This window comes from Coenobita brevimanus, chromosome 94, assembly GCF_032717465.1.
Source record: "Coenobita brevimanus isolate Jiangsu-jjx chromosome 94, ASM3271746v2, whole genome shotgun sequence".
NCBI classification, from domain to species: domain Eukaryota; kingdom Metazoa; phylum Arthropoda; class Malacostraca; order Decapoda; family Coenobitidae; genus Coenobita; species Coenobita brevimanus.
This window is the reverse complement of record NC_137047.1, coordinates 7,391,995-7,409,015: the sequence shown is the minus strand read 5'-3', so window position 1 is coordinate 7,409,015 and position 17,021 is coordinate 7,391,995. Positions and strand designations below refer to the sequence as shown.

General features: G+C 42.0%; 1 protein-coding gene across 1 annotated transcript in view; it reads right to left on the bottom strand.

The window, feature by feature from the left end:
* Nucleotides 1-17,021, bottom strand: part of LOC145412843 (uncharacterized) — a 68,654-nt gene that overhangs the window by 18,007 nt on the left and 33,626 nt on the right. Inside the window, exons 3-6 of the mRNA XM_080282643.1 lie at nucleotides 9,407-9,527; nucleotides 4,145-4,294; nucleotides 2,856-2,972; nucleotides 2,638-2,789 (exon numbers count right to left, since the gene is read on the bottom strand). Coding sequence (XP_080138769.1) covers nucleotides 2,638-2,789; nucleotides 2,856-2,972; nucleotides 4,145-4,294; nucleotides 9,407-9,527 — 540 coding nt within the window. The remainder of the gene's footprint in view (nucleotides 1-2,637; nucleotides 2,790-2,855; nucleotides 2,973-4,144; nucleotides 4,295-9,406; nucleotides 9,528-17,021) is intronic.

Genomic DNA, 17,021 nt, shown 5'->3' with positions numbered 1-17,021 from the left:
CATCTCTGGGCCAAAATAAAGTAGGTTTTGAGCAGGCCATCTCTGATTTGTCGCCTTGACCCGTGACGTCACCAGAGCACCTGCCTGGGTTACGGACCCAGAACAACAGTGTGTCCTGGGCAATCAAGTGTGAAGCACAGCCTGCTTTATTTTATACATTTCGTAAAGTTATAGTAATTTTCACCATGTGCAATGTGTCTGGGTGTTCTGGGAAGACATCCGATGGTCATTATCTGAGACGTTTTCGCATACCGATAAGAAAAAATCACCAGACTAAAGTGGATAAATTTGTGTGGACGGACGAACGTTTCTGTCAACGGCCGTGTCTGTGAAAGGCATTTCAGCTCAGAACAATATGCAAGAGATCTGAAAAGCGAGCTGCTAAGGATACCGCCATCAATCAAAAAAAGGCTGCTAAAACCTGAAGCACTCCCTGATCAAAATCTGCCTACAAAACAAGGTACGAAGTGAGTTAACAGTTTTAGTAAAATGTGATCGACTATAATAAGATTAACTGTTTGGGGACTGACGGTCAAGTATGAACATCAACTGTCCACGTAACCTCTATAGGATCATCTTTTCTTCATACAAAGCATCACCAAGAAACCATCGGGTGCATGTGATTGGCTAAATGACTGTGAACCCAGTCGTCAAACGTAATTCTAAATCATTATCAGTGTACCATGAATATATTTACATTATCATAAAAACTGTAATTTCATGGTGAAATGATGATTAATTAATTGTAATAAGTGTGAAGGGCTTTAAATTTTACGAAACAAAGTGGTTAATCCAACAAATTATTGCAACCGACCTACATTTATGACTAATTCTTGTAATCACTTTAAATTACAAACACCCTTGAAAATGCCGATAGAAAAACTAAGAGGACAGATGTACCAAAAAAAAAAAAAAAAAAGTCGAAATACACGAAAAAATATGAAAAATTCGAAAACCGCGCCACAACCATCTACCATCTCCCAAGAAACGAACGGCAGAAGTAAAGTTGCTTAGTGTCTGCACATCTAAATATCCCGGCTCGTATTTACAGCGTTACACACCCTTGTGGGTGTGTTAGACGATGTCAACAGACAGAAATACGCAATCTCTGATAGAAAACCTGATTTTTTTCTGGTTTCTTTTTGTTCTGTGGTGCCTAATGGAACTTTTAGTTCGCGAGGTACGTAATGGAACTTTTAGCTCCCGAGGTAATATGGTGACGACGGTCTCCCGCTCGTGCCCCTCAGTTCTCTGCCTCCCAACTCCCGCCTCGAGCATTGTGTAGTGAGTTTTGCTTGGATTACCGGCGTTATTATTATTATTATTATTATTGCTCTGATTTATTACTCCTGTTCTGAGTGACGTTTTTCACAACCAGTTTGCCTCGTCAGTCTATGATGCTTATGAGACACACGAGGTGTAAGGACAGAAGAGAAGGGGTGGGAAGTTTCCAGTGAGAAAGAAAGAGGAAGGAGGAGGGTCCCCTGAGACTCTGACATGTACTCGCAGGTGAAACTGGTGCGGAATCACCTCCTCTCTCTCTCTCTCGTTGAAATTTTATTTACATTTTGTTTACTTATAAGAAATCGTTACATGTACACTTTTATAAGTGTATACATAGGTAGCTATCTGGTAGCGGTGAGAGAGAGAGAGAGAGAGAGGAGGGGAGGTTGAAGAGATCACATGAGAACTATGTATCTATTGCCAGACGCCTTAATCCCGTAAGGGGTGGCCACAAACAAATTGCCTCCACGTCGCCCTGTCCCCCGCCATTTCATTGCCCTGCTCCCAGTTCACACACACACCCTCTCTCATATACCTCCCCACTCCATCCCTCCATCTCATCCTAGGCCACCCCCTCCCTCTCCCCCCCTCCACCTCATTCACGTACACTCTCCTCATCAGGCTCTCACTCTCCATCCTCTCCATATGTCCAAACCACCTCTGTGTGTTTCTCCTAACGCTTCCTATCACATCCACATCCACGCCACAATGCTCCTTCACTTCCTCATTTGTCAGTCTGTCTCTCCATGTGACTCCACATGTTCCTCTCAAATAACTCCTTTCCACTGCTCTCACTCTAATCTGTCCCTCCAACAAGGTCCAAGCTTCACTTCCATACGTTACAGTTGGTATCACAATACTGTCATGTAGTAGCTTTATCACTTCCATGCTCACTTCCCTGTTTCTTATAACTGCTTTCAAGGAACCAGCAACCTTTCTTCCCTATTACATGAGAACTAACGGAAAGAAAATCACCACTAAGCCTATAGCAACTTAGCGAATTTCAAAGTCGGCTCAGCTACTTTTCCTGCCGTTTAGCGACTTGGCGATATTTTAGCTACCTTGTCTATTGTTTGGCGACATTTTTGACCAAACATATTAGAACAAATACTCTAAAAACATCAGCTAAAGAAAAAATATAAATAAAATGGGCACTCCAATCACAGCGACCGTTCGTTTCTTGGACGTAAAATTGTATTGTACCATTCACCATGACCGTCGCGGCCTGTCTCACTGTGCTCCTTCCCTTCCCAACCTCATCAACCTTCCTCTCTTGCACCTCAATCACCTTTTCCGTTCCCAACCTAGACTGCAACCCTTCCTCCTCCAACCAATCCTCAAACCCCAACCTACCCCAGAGCGTCGGTTCTTCTGCTTCTTCTCCAGCAGTGATTTGGTAGCCAACATCTGCTGCAGTAGTTCTCTTCTGCCCTCCTCGTCTCTTCGCCGCCCGTGGGAGGAGGACGGGCGGCGGGGGTGGCGGAGTCTCACCTCCCCCTCCTCGTCTCTCCGCCGCCCGTGGGAGGAGGGGCGGCGCGGGTGGTGAAGTCTCACTTCTCCCTCCTCCATACTCTGCATCCCCTCCCCCTCCTCCTCCTCCTCTTCCTCTATGCCTCTCCTCCCTCCATCTTCTTCCTCTTGGCTCTCCGTCTCGCAGGAGTCACCGCTGCCCGTGTCCTCCTCCTCGCCTGTGCAAAAACCAAGAAATTCAGCAAAATATTTCAAAGCAAATACTAGAAGCACCATCACGATTCCTGGGCTACACAACCACCTGGCACTCAAAACACAAAGATCTACAGGACAAATGAGTGAAAAACAATAGCTGACTTAAGGGCCTGAGAAAAGTTACCGTAATCACAACGAACTTTTAGCAGTGAAACAGGGACAAAGGGTGCTTGTAACTCTATATCAAAGTACTGTACTGTATTGTCACAGTCAACAATTTCTCCCTATTCAAGCGTCGAGGTTCTGACAAATCCACGGTGAATTCATGATCACAGTTCTTTTCTTGGGTAAACAGTCAGCGACCGAAGTAATTCCAAACCCCTCTGCTTGTATCTCAGTATGAATGATAACAAGGGAGGAATTTGACTGCGAGCGTACATCGGGGGAAAAAAAAGTGGATGTAGAAAAGTGGTAAACAAGCGAATTAAGCTATGGCTATTAACCTCTAAACTTCATTTTCTTAACAGCCCAAATTACCGATACTTTAATAAGTTTAAAAAGGCAAAATTCATATGCTCTATTCAGTCTAAATAAGCATGAAAGAAAATTATTAACACAAAACCAACAAAGAAAAATTATACAATGCATTTACAATGCATTCGAATATTTGTCAAGAAACTGGAACATCAAAGGAAGTCAGCCGAAGTTAAGGGGTTAACACATGTGCTCTGAGGTTTAACAATGAATTAAGGCAGAAAGTGACAGTGATGGGAAGTGACTAGACAAAGAATTCAAGGATCACATCACTTAAACAAAACATGCAAACACTCAGCACTGGGTATGTGTAAGTTGTAACGTGACAGCATAACAAAACCGATGCAGTGAAAAGATGACACAAAATACACAACAGAAATGCACCAGAAAACTATGGAAGGTATTTTTACTCATCACCTATTACTCTTCTGACAAAGAGACGTTGCTGGGCATTACACTTAAGTACTCCAGATCACAATGGTACAGGGGCAGCAAAGGGAAGTGCAGTCAACAAAAGAAGTATCCAGACTTCTACATTCATGAAACAGCTTGAGCTAACGTTTTGTTATTTATTCAGTGTTTCAAAATTCTTTTTGCTACGTTTCAAAAGCAAGGCACAATGGGAGTCTCGATAATTCTTTGATGACTATACAAAAATTACAGTAGTAGGGCTGGAGGAGGTCGAAATAGCTGTCCAGTGCCTCTCGCGTCAGCTGGGCCACTTCATCATCTTCCATTTCCTCCTCTTCCTCCATTTCTTCCTCTCCCTCCTCCTCCTCCTCCTCCCCCTCCTTTAGAGTATCCGTACTGCCTCCATCGACCTCCTCCTCACAACCTGACAGGGAAGAGTGTGGAGACGGGAACACGGGGACAGATCAGCATGCCATCAACAATGTGGAAAAGCGAGTGTTAACAAGAACGCTCAGAACACACGTACTATAGTTCGTTTACCTTAATTTGGCCCATATTTTCGTCCTCTTGAGGTTTATTTCATGTACCTGTAGCTCAATGGCAAATTAAGGCAATGCTACGGATTTATACTCATTCCATAGCATTTATTCCTGACTATAGCGCCATACTTTACTGTTAATCTACTGTTACAACTGAACATTCAAGATGGAGAGATGACAATTATAGGCCAAATTAAAGTGAAAAGGGTACAGGCTTGTGCACGTGAAGGACAGGCATTAGAAGATTAGTTACTGTACAAATCAGTAAGACAAAACGTGAAATACAAAAAAAAAAAAAAATCCACACACACACACACACACACACACACACACACACACACACACACACACACACACACACACACAATCTACAGGCAACTACTCGACGCATTAACAAAGACAAGGTAGAAGACATTAAAAATAATATTCAGATAAGGACAGGTGTGCACCAGCATAGCTAACAGGTAAATCTGCATATTACAGAATCAGCAAAACATGAAATATTAGCTGCAAATAGCGACAGATGAGAAAGGAAAACATCTGGTAACATTATAACATTATCGTTGTGATTGAGACAGTTATATAAGAGAACATTAAACACACACACACACACACACACACACACACACACACACACACACACACACACACAAAGTGCATATTAAAAACTGAATAACTAAAAAGTGCACATTTCAATGGAGCATACGGCAGAGATGCAGTGCTTGCGGTGAGTAAATAATAGGGAAGGTTGTGACGATGCAGGTGCACTTCCATTCACTCATCATTCAATGCACTATTTTACCTACAGCATCACGGCTCACTATACATGTCACAGTATTAAAATGAAGCCCTTGTAGTGGAAACTTTTTTTTTTTTTTTTTTTTTGTAACTTCGTAAAACTGCCCTAAACATGAGATCAATCTGGCAAAGAATTAAACAGTTTTATCGTTTTTTCCATAACTTCTACAAACTATTAGTAATTAAGCGGCTAACAGTTCGAAAAAGAATAACAGCTAAAAATTACGTATACTGTATAATTCTTAGTCGTCCTAATATGCTTCTGAGCTAAGTGGGATCAGCAGCTTTCAACTACCTCTTCCTAAAGGATTTATTTTGCTTACTGCACCAGAACATTCCACTGTATCCTGCTTGTATATAAATAATTTTAATATCGACTTAGTTTGCATCAGTAACATTTAAAACAAAAATACTGAGGTTTAATGAGCAGAATAAATCGCAGGGAATGACGTGCAAGAAAGTTTACCATTACAACTCTGAATCCTATAGTCTGTCACCCTCCCCCCAACTTACCCTCGCCTTCCTCACCTGTTTTTTGACGCCCACCCCCATCCTCACGAGTCACGCCTTGCCCAATCTCTCTGCATAACTCATCCCCACCTCTTCCCCTGCATAAGTTGCCTCTACCACGTCCTCCTCCAAGAAGGCCTACCCAGTGGGGGGGAGGGTAAGGAAGCTCTAAGTCATCACCCGAGGGCCTACCCACGACCCAAGGATACACCAGGGTTAAGAGGGTACTACGTAGGGTTAGTCCGCTTCTGGCTAAAATTGGGACAGCTTGGCGCATGACGTCACCTGGTTTTACTGGGCTGGGGTCCCAGGTGATTCTGAGGTCAGTTAGAGGTCGACCGCACCTGAGTATAGGTCTACTGCCTATACCCTGCCTGTACACGTGTGTGCAGAACCTCCCGCGCTCTCCGCTCCAATGTCTTGTGCGGTGTTTGGATGCTTGTCTAGATTCAAGCAAAAAGATCAGACTATAAAGTTTCATCGTTTCCCTAAAGACAAAGAAGTGCAACAGAAGTGGATTAAATTGTGCAGCCGCAAAACTCCAGTTAATATTAAAAATGCAAGAGTCTGCAGCCTGCATTTTGAATCTACTGCATACAAGAGACACCTTATGTACGAGCTCCTGAATCAGCCAATTCCAGATCGTGTGACTTTACTGCTGGATGATGCAGTCCCTACACTCAATCTTCCAACATTGACAGGTATGGTGAAGTGTTGAAAATTTGGCTATGTGAGGAGGTATGGTGGTGTAGCTGAATATTGTGGTATGTGTGCAAGTATGGTGGTGTAGCTGAATATTGTGGTATGTGTGGAGGTATGGTGGTGTAGCTGAATATTGTGGTATGTGTGCAGGTATGGTGGTGTAGCTGAATATTGTGGTATGTGTGGAGGTATGGTGGTGTAGCTGAATATTGTGGTATGTGTGGAGGTATGGTGGTGTAGCTGATTATTGTGGTATGTGTGGAGGTATGGTGGTGTAGCTGAATATTGTGGTATGTGTGCAGGTATGGTGGTGTAGCTGAATATTGTGGTATGTGTGCAGGTATGGTGGTGTAGCTGAATATTGTGGTATGTGTGGAGGTATGGTGGTGTAGTACTCTTAACCCTGGGATACACAAAGTCAAACCGCGGTCGGACGAAAACGCGTCTATAGAGATAGAGAGAGATAACGGTATAGAAAACGTGGCAACACTGTACATAGGTGCGGGCCACACCACAGCCGCAAGCTTAGGCGAGTCCTACTTTATCTTCGCGCGCGTCACGCGGCCAGCAGTGGTTCTCGCTCGCTCAGTTCTCTAAAGGTCACCGTGCTGGTCACAACTTCAATGCCTACTAAATGTGCAGTATTCGGGTGTTCCGAAGACTCTAGAAAGAAGGTCACGGGAGTCAGCTTCTTTAGATTCCCAAGAAATGCAGAAGTTCGTCAAAAGTGGATACATTTATGCAAAAGAAAAGACATAATTAACCCTGACAGAACGCGAGTATGCAGTCGTCATTTTGAGCGGAGAGCATTAAAATGGTCACTCAAATATGAATTGCTGGATATACCAATACCTCCAAATCAAAGAATACTAAAGGATGATGCACTTCCAACACTGAATTTACCAAATTCTGAAGGTAAGAATGTGACCCACGACTAAAAAAAGAAACACGAAGGGATTTTATTTTCTAAGATCCATTTCAACAGTTACCCTACCTATGAAAACAAACGGGCGGACATAGCATTACCGTGCATTTTTCTTGCAATAACTCCTCGTCTATCTATCTATCTTTCTGTTTCTCTCTATCCCTCAGTCCGTCAAATATATACTGATTTCCAATTGCATGAGGTTCGAAGGAACACCTCACACCATCTCTCTCTCTCTCTCTCTCTCTCTCTCTCTCTCTCTCTCTCATTATATACCGATATGTATATAATGTTATGGAGATATATATTTCGATATACGATATAAAAAGTCGTGTGTGTATATGTATATATATATATATATATATATATATATATATATATATATATATATATATATATATATATATGGGGGCTAATAGATATTCACTATATATTTCTTGTAATAACTATACAAGCCTTTCTATCTTTCTAATATATACTGATTTTATATTGTATATAAATAATGAGAGAGAGAGAGAGAGAGAGAGAGACTGAACAGGCCTAGATTTATGGGAGTGTCAAAGGACTCTGGGGAATTGTATCAGGTCAGAAAGAACACCTGACTTATACTCTCTCTCTCTCTCTCTCTCTCTCTGTAATTATGTATTACTATGGATCGTGTACAGTATACACACACACACACACACACACACACACACACACACACACACACACACATATATATATATATATATATATATATACAATAAAATCAGTATATGAGATAGAAAAGACAAACAGATACATGCATAGGTTTGTATAGAAAATATATTGCAAGAAATGTACCGTACACATTTTTATATTGTATATCCATACGAAGCTACATAATATACAGTATATAAATATATAATGAGAGAGAGCGAGCACCTTCTTTACATAAGGAGAGGATAACTGCAGTAGGCCGGTCGGCCCATGCTAGGCAGCTTCTAGAAGAGTAACTGAACTACTAGAATGAGATAAGGACGACAAAGAAGAAGGCCACCCTTACTCTCGTAGATCAGAAACACCTTATTATCTTTGTCTTGCTCTAGTAGTTAAGCCACATTTTTTGGCGCTGTCTAGCATGATTCAAATAGCCTATGCATTTATATATATATATATATAATATATATATATATATATATATATATATATATATATATATATATATATATATATATTGTTTTTAGGAAAACAACCTGATAGTATTCGTGAGATTCGAGCTGAGAAAAGGGGGCAAAAACGATTAGTGAAATAAACTGAGATAACTGCAGACCATTAGGCCTGGAGGAATGTGAAGCATAAGTGGAACGTGCTTCTGTTATTGAGGAACTTCGTCAGGTTCAAGTTATGCAAGTGGAAAGAGATGCACACCTGACTCAAAAAGAGGAATGGGAAAAGGAGAGAGTCTTCTTAAGCACCTGGAGAGTGCCAGAGTGACAGCTACTAGACTTCTAAGATTTTTTTTCCCCTTTCTGAGGCTGATTATTTTTTATACGAGAAGGCTATAACTAAGTGATCTGATGATGACATAAGCAGGGCTCTGACTTTGCGAGGCGTCAGCCCAAAGGCTTATCGATACTTGCACAAAAAGTGTTTCTTTCCACTGCCTTCCATTACAACATTGAAGCGTTGGGCATCAAAACTTCCAGTTGAACCTAGTACCTTGCAGCCTGTTTTCAATTTGCTGCAGCACAAAACAAGGTCGATGCCTGATCGTGATAGTCTTTGCATTTTATCCTTTGACGAAACAAGCGTGTCAAGAGAGGTGCTATGACTAGGCTACAGTTGTATTCTATAGACCCTGCCTCCCACAATACCTTTCCTCACCCAACCTATCCATCTGCCTCACCCACCTCACTCCTCTGCCTCATTCTACTTCAATTCCCTGACTCATTCTACCTCACCTGTCTCTGCTACCACCCCTACCTCAATCCCCAGTCTCATCCTTGCTTATCTCCCGGCCTTACCCTATTTCACCATCCGACTTCCCCTGCCTCACCTGGCTCCCCTGCCGCACCACATTCGAGGTTGAGCCCCTCCAGCTGCAGTGAGCGTTGAGCGGCCGTAACCCTCAGCATTCCGGCCCACGCCTCAGCCTCCTCTGCAGTATCCACGTAAAGACTCAACTGGTCCACGCCCTGAAACACCACCATAACATTTGTCAGTCAGGCAGTGAGTCAATCAAGCTATAGTCTCACCAGTCTAAAACCAAGGTTTGGGTGGGGTCTGGCGCTGGGTGCAACCATGCCATACTTCCTAAACGAGCGATGAGTAGATTCTGTTATATATGTAATAGGCATCACAGATAGGTACACACATACTAGTACAATGTAAACGTAAGTATTCTAGCACATCAAAGGAAGGTAAACTAGTAATGCATATGGCTCTTGTACATCAATAAAGAAACGTGGCATACATATTTTACAGTGGTGCTGAAAAAAATGCAGTTACTTTTACCGACTTTCACGGTAGTTCTAAGTTGGGTAAGTAATGTAACAATTACGTTTATAATATAATTTGAAGGAATCAGTAGAACATACGCTATTTTCTTAATAGAAATAAATAAGTTAAAACACTCACGAGCGGCAACATCCAGGCCCATACTGGGAGTTAATCCATTGGAGGGAGATTAAGCTTCTGTCACGTGCTTCCACTGTTCACTTTGTTATATATATACCGGTAACTTAAATTATATTTATAACTTAAATTAGTTTGTCTTTACACACACACACACACACCGCTCGCTGGTGCAGTGGTAACGTTCTCGCTTGCCAACTGGGGGACGGGAGTTCGCGCCTCGCTCAGGTTGCGAAAAGTTTCACTGACGAAGTGGGTGGTTACTGTCCCTCTTGAGCAAGGGGACGGGTGTGTGCGTGTGTGAAGGTCACAGCCTTGCCCTTAGATCGGACTATATGAGCTCCCAGCTCCCTTCCGGGAGGGTAAAAGCTGACATATCACGACCATCAAGTGATCCTGACCGACCCGGTGAATTTCACACACACAAGTGGGTGAAGTCATGTCAGGCAATATCAAGCATAACTCAATCGATCCAATGTGCTGGTAAATCATCGTTCCTTCAAAGAACCCATAAATAAGAATTCCAGTACATGCAACTGCCTGCTTGATATTCTGCTAAGTGGCCGCAATGGGGATACTGAAGCCTACTTTTACTGCAAAGGTACCAGGACATGAGTGAATGTTTACGGGGGCATTTGCTACCACTTACGCGGCGTTCGCGAATACTTGCTCGTTACAGCCCATATCTAATTGGGCCATGGTTTCTTGTTCACGTCCGTTTGTCAAGTGTAAATCCACCTTTACCCAGTGTTTTATTAAGAACAGGTACTGTTGAAGCTGCCCTGCTGCTTTGTTTGGTTTCGACGTGTTGCGAAGCTGTTGCCAGATCAGCATTAGGCCTAGTCGATACTGTTACTAAAGGAAGGAAAGTTGGTAGATCATGGGAGGGAAAAAAAAAATCAAAGGGCAGCCGGCAGTCTGTAGGGGGATACTTTCACCCGCAAATCAAAAGCCTATATTTGATTGCATTCCAGAAACCTAAATATACTTTAAACGTTACCTGAGTAATTATAAGTACTGTACTGTACTTTATAAAACATCTCATAATTACTGATTTTACATTGCTTAAGTGGCTGTTTACAACAATCAAGTTTAAATGGGCAAGGTCATTTTCATGCCACATCATAGTCTCACATCCGTATGTTAAAGTTGGCACTAATACTCCTTCATGTAAGTCTCGCACAGCTGCAACACTCAGGCCTCTGTTTTTTATCAAGGCCTTCATAGCACCAGCTATTTTCCTTCCTTGTGTCACTCTACTTTCCACTTCTTTGGCACATTTTCCTCTCTTTTCTATCACTGTACCCAGGTATTTGAAATCTCTCACCAATTCCAGTCTCTCTCCATTCACTGTAATATCATACTGGGAGTCACCTTCTCTCTCAATAACCATGACTTCACTCTTTTCTACATTTACTCTCAAGGCACGATGCTCACAGACATTACAAAACCCTGCACTGGTCTACCAAGCTCTTGTCTGGTATTTGCAAGCAGCACTGCATCAGCGACATACAACAAATTTGAGATATTCTATCTATCACCATTCATTACCTATATATTACAATTATTTCAGGTGAAGCGGACCAGGTAGATCCACAATGTGTTGAACAACGTCCTCCTTCTCCTGAGACAGTTGTGTTGGATACTGGAAGGTCATACTCTGAGCAAGGAGACATAACTGTCGAGGAAGGTATGCATTCTACATTGTTCTCAGTGATATGGGCATTCCACAGTGTAGGTCAGAGATGTGTTTCTTATTATTACAACTGGTACTATACTGTAAATTGAGGTAAACTGTCAGATCAGCTCTATGGGCAGCAGTGGAATTTCAGTGTGCATTTTTCTGCAGTTTATTGTGGCCTTAATTACAGAGCTGAATGCCTGAAAAGATAACCTAACATGAACTAGAGCATAATGCCAGGAAAACTAACAAAACAAGAACTTAGGATATGCAGGTACTGTACTTACAATTCTCTTTTTTTTTGTTTTTTTTTCTCCTTTTGTACCCTCTTAACATATAGGAAACTTTTTGAACTGTAAGAGTTAAATAAAGCCTTCATTAATGCCACTGCAACAAGAGTTCCTCCCAACATTGTTTAAAATTGTCTGATGCCAGTTTGACTAAAATGCAACAAGTATCCATCGTCTTCATGATTTTATCCACAGTTTTACATTATCACTACATCAGAATCATGCCTCGTAGAAAGGGAAAGCTGGAGGGGCCATAGAATAGGGACTAGAGAAGGCAGAGGCGAGCAGTCATAATGTATTGGTGTCAACACAAGTTTGCCTTATGACTACCACTCACTTCTGCTTCACCAGTGCTCCTACTGCACACTCCTGCCTCACCATGCTCTTGACATACACCCCTTGAGCACCCATGATTTGCCGCACACTCTTGCCTCACCGACGCTCTTGCTGCATGCTTCTGCCTCACCTATTCTGTTGTCGCACACTCCAACCTAACACATGCTCTTGCCACACACTTCTGCTTCACCTACATTGTTCTCGCTTACTTTTGCCACTGCCACATGCATTCTGTTGCTGCACACTTCAGCCTCACCTACACTCGTTCCAAACACTCCTGCCTCACCCATGCTCCTGTTGCACACTGCAGCTTCACCCACACTCATGCCACACACTCCTGCCTCACCCATGCTCTTGCTACACAATCCTCCCTCACCCACATTCCTGCCTTATGCTGCTGTCTCACCATGTTCATCTGTACAGTATATGCCTCATCACTGTAGCCACCAGCCTTGTCACAGCCACATACTGCATCACAACAGCCACAACCATCAACTTCGACACAATCTCTTGCATCAACCTTGTCATCCAGACCATGTGAGTTGAGTGAAGGATTTAATGAAGGCTCTATCTAAATCTCCCAGTTCAAAAGTCTGGACTTAACAAGAACATAATAAATATTGTAACCAAGCCTATCACAGTTCAGTACTTTTCTCTTTATGGGGCAGATTTATGATACAGTACAGGCAAGGAGACTAAGGGTGCCCTTTTTTTCTACAGCTCTATGCTAATGTTGTACATTTGCCCCATTGCCTTCATACAGTTTTGAAATACTGAATGATATGATCTACTGAGTTAAGATTCCCCAACTTGGTGTGGCTGATGAGAATCTGATATCAAGAGGTGGTTGGGGTTTGTTGTTCACATGATGCCACTGGGAGGCAAGAAACTGGTCACTCTTACTTTTAATGTTTGGAATGAGTAGCCTAGCCCTGGAGCTTTCTACTCCTGGTGAGGCAATACTGGACTGAATGATGGATGAATGGGTGAAATACTATAATTACTTAATAGCAGTGATGGTGCTGGAGACACCTTTACAGGGTGGCACTGATATAACTGGGCAGTGCAGCTGCCTGGTCATGCACATGTCCCTCAGCTACCTCCCTATCCCTTGAAAGGAGGATAGTGGATTGCAGAAAGGTAGCTTCAACCTATAATCCACTGAGTTCACATTTGGATGAGCTTGGGGCCACAACACCTACAGTAGCAGTGATAAAATAATAAAAGGTTAGATGGTGAGGAATTGGAAAATGTGAGTACGTTTAAGTATTTGGGTAGTGTGATGAGTAAGGATGGAGGTTTGGAGGGTGAAGTGCTTGAAAGGATACAGCAGGGAAGAAAGGTTGCTGGTTCCTTGAAAGCAGTGATAAGAAACAGGGAAGTGAGCATGGAAGTGAAAAAGTTACTACATGACAGTATTGTGATACCAACTCTAACGTACGGAAGTGAAGCTTGGACATTGTTGGATGGACACAAGTCAAGAGTGAGAGCAGTGGAAATGAGTTATTTAAGAGGAGCCTGTGGAGTCACGTGGAGAGACAGGCTGACGAATGAGGATATAAAGGAGCATTGTGGTGTGGATGTGGATGTGATAGGAAGCGTTATGAGGAACACACTGAGGTGGTTTGGCCATGTGGAGAGGATGGAGGGTGAAAGACTGACAAAGAGAGTGTATGTGAGTGAGGTGGAGGGGGGAAGAGGGAGGGGGAGGCCGAGGATGAGATGGAGGGATGGGGTGGAGAGGTATATGAGAGAGGGGGGTGTGAGTTGGGAGCAGGGCAGTGGAATGGCGGGGGACAGGGCGACTTGGAGGCGATTTGTTTGTGGCCACCCCAAACGGGATTGAGGCATCTGGCAATAGATAGATAGATAGGAACAGATTGAAGAAGATAAATGGTGGAGTTGCTCCTGTACGTTTTCATGCAATTATTTCAGGTGAGGAAGTGGACAGCATAGACCCACTGAGTGCTGAAAAGCCTCCTTCTCCTCCTTGGACACTTTTGTTGGATACTGAAAGGCCAGACTCTGAGCATGGCAGCACCAGTGTTAAGGAAGGTATGCAATGTAAACTGTTTTCAGTGATAATGGCAATTCGTGATGTAGTTCAAAGATGTTCCAAATTATTACAACTTTTTTACTATAATTAGTACTTAAAAATGAGGGTAACTTCTGGTAAAATTATTCAGACTATGAATAGGTACTTCTTCATTCCCTAATTCTTGGAAGGAAGCCAATATCCATCCAATTCCAAAGAAAGGAAGACCCCTCTGATTACAGACTAAGTGCTATAACATCTTCTCTTGGTAACGTATTTGAGATTGTAATTAATAACCACATAGTTAAACATCTTGACTTGAACAACTTAGTGACAGACGGTATGGTTTTTCCCACAAAAGATGTGATTTTTGCCAGGAAAGATCCACTGTTGATATACTCAGTCTCATGACTCGTACCATCTATCAGTCGACTGACAACATGGAGAAACTCATGCAGTAGTCCTTGATATTTCTAAAGCTTTTGACTGAGTGTGACACCATTCCCTGCTATCCAAACTCCCTTGCTAAGGCCTATCAACCTTTGTTCCTCTGATTTCCTCATATCACAGCGACAGAAAGATAAAAGTAGATGATATAACTATATTCCAACTTTCACTCAATTATTGCTGGCAGTCCACAAGGATCAGTTCTGGATCCAGCCCTATTCCTAATTCATATTAATGATCTCTTATGTGTCACCCATAATCTCATCGATTCATAATGCAGATGACTCAGCACTTCAGTTCATTCAAACTTACACACCCATTCACAATGTTTAATGTCTGTAACTCACAATTCAGTACAGCAATCTCCATAAATCAAGACTTATCTAAAATCACTGAATGGGGACAAAATAACATTGTCTCATGTACATTAATGCTAGGAAAACCAAATACAATATATACAGTTAACTGACAGACATACTGTATTGCCTGATTCCTATATTACCTTCACTGCTACTAATATTCATATCTCTAAAAGTACTGACATTCTCGGTGTTTCACTTAACAATGCCCTCACCTGGACCTCTAGTGTAGGATCACTTGCCAAAACCACTTCAAAGAAACTTGGATTATTGTACAGAGGCCATAACTTCTTCACTGACAAGCAGTTAGTTATAATTTACAAGAGTCATGTGCGCACTCAGCTGGAATATTGCCCACACTTGTGGAAGGGATGTGGAAAGGTTGCACTAAAACAACTGGACAAAATTCAGAGCAAAGCTGTTAAAATTATAGATAACACTGCAAATGAACTGCCTCCCCTACAAGTACAGTAAGATGAAATGTTGTCTCCCTTGCATTATTTTATAGATGCGTTTACGGCAAATGCTCAGACAAAATTGCATCCATTATGCCACCTCTCTATGCCTTCCCCCTTGCTACACGGGCATCTGGTGGCGCTCATAACTGGACCGTCACACTGCCGTATTGCAGAACTTCTGCCTTTCAGAATTCTTTTATTCTCCGAACTGCATCTCTGTGGAACTCACATCTCCAGAGTGGTTTACCCCCAAACTTCAGCCTACTTAAGTCCAACTGTTACAGATTTTTATGAATGAAGGACACTTATAATCTGGTGTATGGATTATTATTATTATTATTATTATTATTGTTATTATTCATTTGTTTTTCCATCCTCTGTTGTAAAAAAAAAAAAAAGGTGAATAAGGTTGACAGAGAGTAATGGAACTTGTAAAAAAGCAATTTTTTTATCATGTGCTGCATACTTAAAGGAAAGAAAAAAAAAGTCAACAAGAGCAACTGATAATGAGCACATACACTGTTTGCATTTAACTTTTAGCATGATATGGATTTTAGCTGGTGTAATGAGTTTTAACCCTCTCCATCTAGTGATGTACAGTATATTTACTGAATATTTTTTTATTCTTATGATCTCTAATCTGTTGTATTCAATAGGGGAGATTTTTCTTACTGAAGGAATCAGATGTAGCTTTTGTTAACCTCTGCACAATTAGAGGTTCTTATGCAACTGTCCCATTCAGAGGAGGGAAAGGTGCTGCTACTTTCTTTATAAGTGGCAGAATACACTTGTAAATAAAATAAATCTGTTATTGCCCATCTGCCTGTTGATGTCTCTCTCTCACAGAAAAAAAAAATACTCATTAATAATATACTGTACAGGGTACTTATAGTTTATCTCCTTTTCAGAATGTGAGTACCTGGAAATAAAAGAAGAGCCTATTCCCTCACTTCAAACCTTCTCTGCAGATGAAGACAGAACTGATGCCACCAGTACAGGAAATGAACCATCTTTAGCTGCAGAACCACTTAATGGAAAAAATCACTCCACTGGTTTGGATTGCGATGATGGAAGAAGCCAGGCTTCCACCATCAGTGACTCCCACACAAGACCAAATTTCTGCCAAACTAGTATTTCAGAAACAGTTGGTGCTCACTCTCATGAAAACGGAATTAAGTCGCTTACTAATCCAAAACCATCCAAAAAGAGGAGGTTAGGAAAATCAGAAGAACTGCAGCAGGACATACTGTTGCCAAACCTTGAAATATTATCAGAAGTGAGGGATTTTAAGGCCATGGTATCTGTTCACCAGAGGAAGATGGAGGCCATGGTATCTGATCACCATACGAAGATGGAGGCCATGGTATCTGCTCACCACAGGAAGATGGAGCAGTGCATGGAAAGTATCGCTGTGTCTTTAGCGGCGCTGGCAAATAAAAAATAACCTAA